The sequence below is a fragment of the Cucurbita pepo genome, chromosome 10, assembly GCF_057944985.1.
Source record: "Cucurbita pepo subsp. pepo isolate OVF chromosome 10, ASM5794498v1, whole genome shotgun sequence".
Taxonomy (NCBI): Eukaryota; Viridiplantae; Streptophyta; class Magnoliopsida; order Cucurbitales; family Cucurbitaceae; genus Cucurbita; species Cucurbita pepo.
Genome location: NC_141807.1, coordinates 6,170,467 through 6,180,424, shown reverse-complemented (window position 1 = coordinate 6,180,424; position 9,958 = coordinate 6,170,467). Strand labels below are relative to the sequence as shown.

General features: G+C 38.0%; 1 protein-coding gene across 1 annotated transcript; it reads right to left on the bottom strand.

Moving 5' to 3' along the window:
* Window positions 1–6,673: 6,673 nt before the first annotated feature.
* LOC111804189 (plant cysteine oxidase 2) lies at window positions 6,674–9,085 on the bottom strand. Its single transcript, XM_023688908.2, has 5 exons — window positions 8,462–9,085; window positions 7,814–7,935; window positions 7,324–7,480; window positions 7,058–7,261; window positions 6,674–6,920 (listed from the first exon to the last, which is right to left on the bottom strand). Exons 1-5 carry the CDS (start codon window positions 8,691–8,693, stop codon window positions 6,796–6,798), a joined length of 840 nt encoding a protein of 279 aa, XP_023544676.2. The 5' UTR covers window positions 8,694–9,085; the 3' UTR covers window positions 6,674–6,795.
* Between the last annotated feature and the right edge of the window lie 873 nt (window positions 9,086–9,958).

Below are 9,958 nucleotides of genomic sequence, written 5' to 3'. Positions count from 1 at the left end.
CGACGCGCAACGATATCCAACACCGATAGCCTCGGTCGCTTCTCCCTCCGGCCACTCACCGAAGAAAATCCAACGAACCACCTCACACGTTTTGTCTTGCTAACCCACTCGATTTTTCCGTACTCTCAGACACCCTCGAAAACCCTAAACGTTTGGAGAGCAAAAGTTGTTTCCAACGAAGGAGGAGAGTTGTATATGGGAATATAAGAGGTCTTTATGACTTTTCCATTAAGGCAATAATTTCCTTGCTAGAAATCATACATTTTCCAGCGACAATAAATGCAGCATAATATCTTTTCGTTTTGGCAGCAAAAATAAAATCTTAGCATAAAATGTAAAATAAATAAAACAAAAATTCGAATCCTTACAATAACCCAAAAAAATACAAGAAATGCTGTGAGGAGAAAGCTTGTTAGGCATATAATCACGCAAATAAGGATAAACACAACAACCAAAGGGATGAAAATTGTCATAATGTGGAGTGTAGTCATTAAGAAGTTCAAAGGGTGAATTACCTCCAAGAAGTGGAGTAGACAACCAGTTGATAATATAAGCTGCAGTGCTGAAGGCGTCAACCCAAAAACAAGGAGAAAGATGAGAGTGAAAGAGAAGGGTCAAGCCAGTCTCAGTCACATGACGATGTTTTCTCTCAGCACGATCATTTTGAGCAGGTGTATATGGACAAGAGAGTTGATGGTAGATGCCAGAATTACGTAAATGAGTTTTGAAACAAGTACTAGTAAATTTGGTACCTTCATCGCTTTGAAATAACTTGATACAAGAAGAATATTGATTTTCCACAAATTTTTGAAATTGAAGAAAAATATCAAAGAAATCAGATTTAAATTTTAAAGGCTAAAGCCAAGTGAATCGAGAATAATCATCAATAAAAATAACATAATAAAGAAAACCCGAATTTGATTTGATGGGAGAAGGACCTCAAAGATCACAATGAATAAGATCTAACACATGAGACGACCTACGTTCATTGCGGGAATAAGGCAATTGATGACTTTTTGCAAGCTGACAAGTATTACATAATGATGGAGAATGCAATAAAGACGTAAGAGAAAGATGACATTTTCTATTTAAAAAAGAAATAATAGAATGATTCACATGACCCAAGTGAGCATGTCATAAATCATATGAAGCACGTAAAGATTTGTTTCTAAGGACTGAAATAAAAACAAAGTTGTCGCACTCCAGCACATATAGCCCTCCATCTCTTTTACCGATTGTCACCACCCTTCTTGTTTGACGATTCTGGATAGTAATAAGATTATTAGTAAATGTAACGGAGAGAGGAAAATCAGACGTTAATTTACTTATGGAAAGAAGATTTTTGGTGAGATGAGGGACAACCAAAACATCTAATAAGTGAATATTTGGAACAGGAGAAAGAGTATCGGTGTGGGTAATGGGTAGGGATGCACCGTTTCCTACGATCACAGAGTCCTTACCCGTGTAATTTTTAGACTGATCCAAAATAGATGGGTCGGCAGTCATATGGGCTGAAGCCCCAGTGTCTAGAAACCAATCAGCAGCATCGGGTTCAGCAATAGAACATGACGTGTTAAAGGCTTCAGCAAGGTGAGCATGAGAAGAATTAGGTCGAACATACCGTTGGTTGCAGTGGTCAGCATAATGGCCCTCTTTGCGGCAATTTGGCAGTGAGGTGGTCGACGACCCTGACCTGAGTGGGTTTGTCCTCGATTGGAAGAGTTGTTTTTGTGGGAATAAGAACGACCTCGCTGGTTGCTAAAGGAAGCAGGGTGGCTTCCATGGGAGCAACCACAATTAGTGGTTGTGAATGCTGTAGGAGTGGAGTCAGAGGACTTAAGGAAGCGATGTAACAACTCAAAACTTTCAGCTTTAGAGACTAAATCTGCAAAACATGGGATAGGGGTGAGAGCCATCTGAGCAGTAGAAAAAGCTGAAAATTCGGTGCCAAGTCCACGAAGGAACCAGTGCACTTTATCAATGTCCTCGACGGGTCTGCCAATGGCATGAAGTCGATCACAAATTGTTTTGAAGGCACAGGCATACTCAGCAACAGGTTTGGTGCCACGTTTCATCAACTGCAAGTCATCCTTGAGTCTCAGTTCACGAGCTTTCGAATGATGGTTGAACGTAGTTTTCAACGCAAGCCAAACATCACGTGCAGTAGAGAGACCAACGACAACAGTCATGGCTTCCTCGGTGAGAGAGGAGAGTAGGAACAGAGAAGTCGTTGGTCGGCTGCTCTCCACACCAAATATTTGGGGTTGAGTGTTGAGGAGGTTTCTAGTTCAAAGTGAAGTGGTGGAACCATAATTCCATCAACATAACCCAGCATGTCTTGACTCTCAAGGGAGAAGTTGGCTTTTCCAAAGAAGATAATTGAAGGAAGAAAGTTTGATGGTGATCATATGGATTAGAATATTGAAAGGAAGAAGATGATAAGAGGATTCGGAAGCCATAGAGAAGAAAGGATCAGGGTTGTTAAACCGAAAGAGCTCTAATACCTGTAAATGTTTGCTGAATCCACCACACCTAAATGGTGGTGAGAGTTCTCTTATTTATAATCATTTACAGAATATAAAAATATGGTAAATTACAAATAATATGGAAATAACAACAAATACAATATATTTACCTTTAATGAAAGGGCAAATATGATAAGCTGTAATGTAAGGCAAATATAATGAACGGTCATCTATTTTTAACAATTCTCTCGTATATGGTATGGTGTTGATTATTTTCTCGAGAGTGAATTTGAAGTTAAAACATAAAATAAAAAAAATAAAAATAAAAATTAATTTTTCTAAATTAAATATATTTTTTATTTAAAAATAAATAAATTCACCACCTTTTTCAACCACATGAATTGAAAATTTGAATTTCTTAGGGCTACTCGGAATATATATGACTTATAATTTAATTTTAATATCATGCACATAATTATTGAAATTATAATATTTTTTATTTTAAAATATTTACTTTTGGTCTCTAAAATTTAAATTAGATAACATTTTTATCCGTACTTCGCATTTTAATTGAACTATGCTCAAATTGACTCATAAAAATGGAGTAAAATTCAATAATGATGTAACGCCCCAAGCTTAGTGCTAGCAAATATTGTTCTCTTTGAATTTTCCCTCAAAGATTTTTAAAACGTGTCTACTAGGAATAAATCTCTCCGTTTAAACGAGATCTCTCCTTGTACCAATCTGATGCAGAATCTCTGTTTAAACAGGATCCCTCCCTATATCGTTTTAGGGTAGGTTCACACGTTTAAATGGACACCTTCATCCATAACCGTTAGGATCGCACATTAACGCACACACTCAATGTAGATGAACACAACGAATAGGAGAGAGAAATGCAAGGAGAAATATTGACTAAACGATTTGTATTGATGACTTCAGGTATGTACGAGAATATAAAAATGAAGAAAGTACATTTTCATATTAAGGGGTATATATATGGTTTCGATTTACTATATATAGTTTTAACAATTATAATCACCTATTGTATATAAATATCGACCAAATATATCTTTACCAGGTTTTTAGTATAGATAAACATCAGGCTCCATGTTCAGTCAACCAAGAATTTCATTCTCAAACGATTATGAGCATCTTTCACTACACCATACCAATTGAGACTCTGCACAAACTCAATGCTCCAACATCAACACATTCTGTCAACATATTTGCTGGATTCTTTGTCCCCTCTATCTTCTCCAAACACATCACTATCTTCCACTAACCTGCGAGTGAAATGGTATCGCTTTCTGTGTTTTGTCTTTAAATGATAGATCGGGTTCCTCACCAACTGTATGACACTTTGACTATCTGTGTAAAGAATATTGTCGTTCTGCTTCTTGCCCAATTCTTCTATATACTCTGTCATCTATATCATCTCCTTTTCGGCTTCAGCTATTGCCACGTACTCAACCTCAGTAGAAGAAAGAGCAACGCATTTCTGAAGCCTAGACATCCCATCATCCATGACTTTCTCCCACTTGGTTGTATCTTCGAACGGTAGGGCATTATGAAGGGACTCTTAGTTCCCCTTCATCAGTTAGTAACCGATAGTGTAATGAAGGTGAATACCTATCTAGTACTCTGATGGTTCTGGATGATATTCTCAATACTTGCTCAGGTATCAGTTGCTCCACCTCTGATAACTGATACCTCGGCAACAGTCTTAGGAGTTTTTTGAGTATCTGCTACAACAGCACTAGGTGAATTTTTCAGCAACTCAACCTTAACTCCCAGTTGTTTCGTTGTCTTGTAACCTTTCTTCTTTTTGTCCTTGTACAAGACATTTTCATCAAAGGTCACGTCACAATGTCTCAAGATTTTTCTATTCTTGTCATCCCAAAATTTGTACTCGAACATTTCAAACCCATGGCCTATGAATTAGCACTTCACAGCCTTAGAGTCAAGCTTGTCACACCTCTCTGGATTAACATGAACATACGCAGTACAACCAAAAGTTCTCAAGTGAAAGTACTTGAATTCTATTCCTATCCGTACTTCTTGTAGCAACTTGAACTTCAAGGGTACTGACGGCCTTCTATTGATCAAGTGGACGGTTGTATTTACAACATCAGCCCAAAATATCTTTGAAAATCCAGAATGAATCCTCATACTCCTTGCCCGCTCATCTAATGTTTTGTTCATCCTTTCAGCAACACCATTTTGTCTTGCTTTACCGGGAACTGTCCTCGTTAATCTAATTCCCTCAACTGCACAAAATGCTTTGAATTTTGACTTGTCGTACTCTCCCCCATTGTCAAACCTCGGGCATTTGATCTTCAAGCTCGTCTGATTTTCAACTTCAGCTTTCCATTTCTTGAAGGTGGCTACACATCTAACTTGTGTTTCAGGAAATAAATCCACACCTTCTTATTGAAATCATCGATGAAGGTGACGTAGTACTTTGATCTACTAAGTGATGGAACTGGAGATGGTCCCCAAATGTCTGTGTGCACCATTTTCAACCGCACTTTCTTCAATTCTCTAGCAGTCTTTGTGACGCTAACTCGTTTCAGTTTACTCATAACGCAGTTCTCACAAGGACTCATATCAATAGATTTTAGACCTTCTAAAACTCCTTTTGCTGCTTGCATATTCATTCCTTTGACGCTCATATGTCCAAGTCTATTGTGTCATAGACTTGAATTTGAAGCACTATCAGCAAAAGCAGCCATGTTCATACACCCTGTAGTGGTGTATAAGGTTCCAGATTTTGTGTCACGTGCTACCACCATAGCACCCTTCACAATCTTCCACGAACTCTTCCCAAATTCTGCTGCATAACCTGTACTATCCAATTGAACAATAGAGATCAGGTTCTTTGAGATCAGGAATATATCTGACATCCTTTAATCACTGGTTCCTACTAGAGTTTTTATGCAGACATCTCCTTTTTCTTCAATCTCCAAATCTTTGTTGTCGGCAAGATACACGTTCTCAAAATTTTCAAACTTGAAATTTTGAAACGACTCTATATTTGGAGAAGAATGAAAAGATGCATCTGAATCCAAAATCCAAGATTCAATTGGACTGTCTACGATGAGGATTGGAGCATCATTCCCAATGTCTTTTGCTGAATTTATAGAATCATCATCATCTTTTGATTTGTGATTCTGCTTCCTCTTTGGTCTTGTAAAATCTGTCTAAAAGTGACATGTTTCTCCACAACTTCAACACGTCACATTTGGTCTGTTTGGAAAATTTTCACGGTTCTTTGATTTTGATCAACCTTTATTTGGATCCTTCGATTTACTTTTTCCCCTTTAGTCAACACTGAGAGCACCACCAGATGAATCCCCAATTTCTCGTTTGCGAATACTTTCATTGAGAACTACATCTCGAATTTCATCGAACTTCAGCTTCTTAGATCCTTAGGAATTGCTGATCACAGCAACAACAGTATCTCACGACTCGGGTAAAGATGACATCAAAATTAGTACCTTAATTTCAATTTGGAAATTAATTTCCACTAAACTTAGTTGACTTACAATCATATTGAATTCGCTTATATAATTAGCAACAAATCCACCTTCAGACATTTGTAAATTGAACGATCTCTTCATCAAATACACCTTGTTCATAGCCGCAAGTTTTTCATACATATTTGACAGTACCTTCAACAGATCTGGCGTTATCTTCTCCTTGATTATGTTGAACGCCACATTTCTAGATAGCGTCAACCGGATCAATCCTAAAGGCCTATCGACCCATGAGCTTCCACTATTTCATGGTCATAGTATCCGATTTCACCCCCAACAAGGATTCATGAAGATCTTTCTGGTACAAATAATCTTGCAACTTCCCAAAATTAAAATCAGATCCATCAAACTTCTCAATTCCAATCTTTCAAAATCTTCATCTTCACAGATCATAGTGAATCTCGTCTAGCTCTAATACCAGTGGTTAGGATCGCACAACAATACACACACACAATTTAGATGAACAGTGTCTAAAGGATTTATATCGATGACTTCAGGTATGTACACCAATAGAGAATACAAATAATGAAGAAAGTACATCTTCAAAGCTCTCCAAGAGTATATATATGACTTCGATTTACTATATAATCACCTACTATATATAAATATCTACCAAATATATCTCTACCAGATTTTTACTATATAAATAGACATCAGGCTCCATATCCGAACAATAACAACCTCGATCAATCGAATATATAAGAAAAAACCACAAACTTCCATGTAAGAACATCCTTAAAAGTTACAACTTTGTACCATTTTATATACAAACAAAACAAAATAAAATAGGCTTAAATGTCCATAATCTGTGGGCCTAAGTATTGTATGCCATCCATGCGAGAGTTTTCTGGCATCTCAATCTCTTCTAACCATCCATATCCCTTAGCCTCTTCTTCTGTCATTGCCATGCCACCATCTGCCATCGAAGCCGATACGAAACCGTTACGAGAGTCACAGTCATATTGTAAATGTCGTAGCATATCGATATTCGTATTTCGTTACAATATTTGGAAAGACTTTTACGATGGTTCATGAAAATGATTTGGAACGTACTTGAAAAAGAGCCATAGGGATGCTCCTTATAATATGAACAATCTCGATCGTCGTCCATGGAGTAAGGAGGTCCGAGCACATCAAGCACCGCACACGGGGTTATAGCAGTGAACGAGTGGATGTTGCCTCCTGATGTCGGGTACAAGACAGAGGTACTCGAGGGCGAAGTGAAGACCGAATTAGTTTTCAACTTAGCTAATCTCTCTGCAAAAAACCCATCATCATTTCAAGCTCAATAATTTCATAAGAAACTTGAGAATGCTCACTTTCACAAGGTTTGGTAGGATCATCACTGTTGGTTGGATCAACCCAATCATATGATTTGATATGCATCTTCCCCATTAGAAGCTTACTAAAAACCGTCATTCCGGGATGGTTGTGTAGAGGGATTACGCCGGTCTCGGGGAGGAAGAAGATGCACAACTGTATAAACGACGGGAAAAACACGCTATCAAGAAGCAAGCCCGAAAACCCGAAATATACAGTATGATCTCGATTTACATGCACATTGAATATTTTCACAATTCATGACTTGCCCCTAAGAGATTCGAGCCTCTAATATTTTGATCGACGATATCAGCCAACCCTATATACCTCGAGCACTTTGACTAATATATCTCGCACTCGAGTAATCTCGTGATTTATAGCAATTTGACTAGGCTTATGGCGTATATAAGCTTGACCCTTTTGAATATAACAACAATCACTAGAAGAAAAGTATTCGGGAACTAACGAAAGGCGCTACACGAGGCTTACCGAGAATTCGTCACACTTATATATGGTTGTGTATATTACTCTAGGGGATCCTTTGACTGGAACATTGTGCTTGAAAAACGGTAAATTATTACTAAGTCCAACATCTTCCAACTTCATATTATCTACAGCATTCACAAAACAAAAAGAATTTGGTCAATACTCAAATTTATATAGGCTATGAACAGTTCAAGAACATAGAAGTGACAATAACAATAAATTTGCTTAAAAGACAAGGCAATCAAAGGATCTAACATGGCCAAACTAAGCTAATGTCGATCGGTACGAGGCCTTTTGGAGAAGTCCAAAGCAAAGCTACGAGAGCTTACGCTCAAAGTGGACAATATCATGTCATTGTGGAGAGTCGTGATTCCTAACATGGTATTAGAGTCATACCCATAACTTAGGCAGGTCAATAGAATCCTCAAATGTCGAACAAAGAAGTTGTGAGCCTCGAATGGGTAGTCAAAAGTGACTCTAGTGTCGAACAAAGGGGAGGTTGTTCGAGGGCTCCATAGACCTCCGGAGAGGTTCTATAGTGTACATTGTAGGGAATTCAAACGGGACAACATCATACCATTATAGAGATTCGTGAATCCTAACAAAAGGCAAGAAAAAAGTAATGTAAAATGGATTCGATCTGAAACATACCAAGAATGCGACAGAGGTTTTCAACTTCACAAGGCAATGGAACAGTTCCAGGGCCTTTGAAGACTTCCTTGCAAGCAACGAACAGTTCCTGAAGCGCCATAGGAACCACTGGAACAGGCCGCTTGATATCTCTACATTTCCTCTTTTTGATATCCCTTTTCACATACTGAACCTTACTCATATGCCCTACTCTGTTACTCCTCTGTTCCACCATTCTCGTTTCCGTCGCCATCACAGCTCAAAAACCAAAACCCCCCAAAGAAATCGGCCTCAAAACAGAACGAATCGACCCAAAATCAAAAACCCAGCTACGAAAATCATCGAACAATGAAGAACAATGAAGAACAATGAAGAACAACGATCTGGGTCGTTGTAAATAGAGCAAAAGAATAAAAAATTGAAGAGAAATCAAAATGGGGTTCGTCGAAAACAAGAAATGAGAGTCGAATAAGTAAGAAAAAGCGAAGAAAAGGGGCAAAGTTTGAAAGAAGAAGAGGGATAAGAAATGATTATATAGAAAGAAGAAGGGAAAACCAGGGGCCATTTGGAAACAGAGGAAGTGGTAGGCTTAAAAGGAGTGTTGATTCTGGGGGAGAAAGGGTTGGAGGCCCCTAAGATTGAGAAGAAACCGGTTTGGGGATTCGGAAACAAGTGGTGAAATTTGATGGATTTTGTTGCATGGGTGTGTGAACATGCCCTAAACGACACCCAAATTTTTATTTTTCTTTTCTTTTTTTTTTTTTTCCACAAAGACAAAGAAGAAAGAAGCTAACGTCGTTGACGAAGAATGAAGAAACGAGCTATAAACGCCTTGATTTTGAAGGATTGAAACAACGTCTTGATGGGTTTTCTCCATTTTTGGAGACAGTTGGAAAACAATGTTGTTTATAATGATTATGGTTAACATTTAATCTACGAGGTCTTGGTTAAGATAGTGGTAGAGATGTCAATTTACTCGATCGATTGGGGTTCGGTTCTATGAGAACCTATCCCGAATGGGGTGGAGAATGTTTGTTTAATGTAGAATGGCGAGGGAGTGAGAAGAGATTTCTCCCCGTTAGATAAACGAAGATGTCAATTTACTCCACGGAGAGCTCTATGAGGACCCATTTCGAATGGGATGGAGAATCTTTGTTTAATAGAGATTTCTCTCCGTTAGATAAACAGAGATGTCAATTTACTCTACGGGTCGGAGCTCCAGAAAACCTACCCTAAACGAGATGGAGAATCTTTGTTTAATGGAGAATGACAAGAGAGGGAAGAAATTTCTTTCCATTAAATAAACGGGGTTGAGGACAATAAGTTAGCTGGAACGGGAAATGAAAAAGAGGCATAGATACGACGGAAAAGGTTTTTCGGTCCCTACTCAGTGGACAGTTCTAATCCAGTTGTTTTGTGTTTTTGTAATGAGTAAATTATATTTTTTAAAATTGGTAGGTTTAAATATGTCAAGTCGAGCTATGAATGATAAATAAATTATGTGACATGTTTTTTACT

What these genes read in the sequence shown, in the direction of transcription:
- LOC111804189 (XM_023688908.2), bottom strand. Translation starts at nt 8,693, where the DNA reads ATGGCGACGGAAACGAGAATGGTGGAACAGAGGAGTAACAGAGTAGGG. An exon ending in ATAAGTGTGACGAATTCTCG is followed by an intron (nt 7,481 to 7,813) that starts GTAAGCCTCGTG and finishes TCGTTTATACAG; the next exon opens with TTGTGCATCTTCTTCCTCCC. An exon ending in TCCCTATGGCTCTTTTTCAA is followed by an intron (nt 6,921 to 7,057) that starts GTACGTTCCAAA and finishes CTTCGATGGCAG; the next exon opens with ATGGTGGCATGGCAATGACA.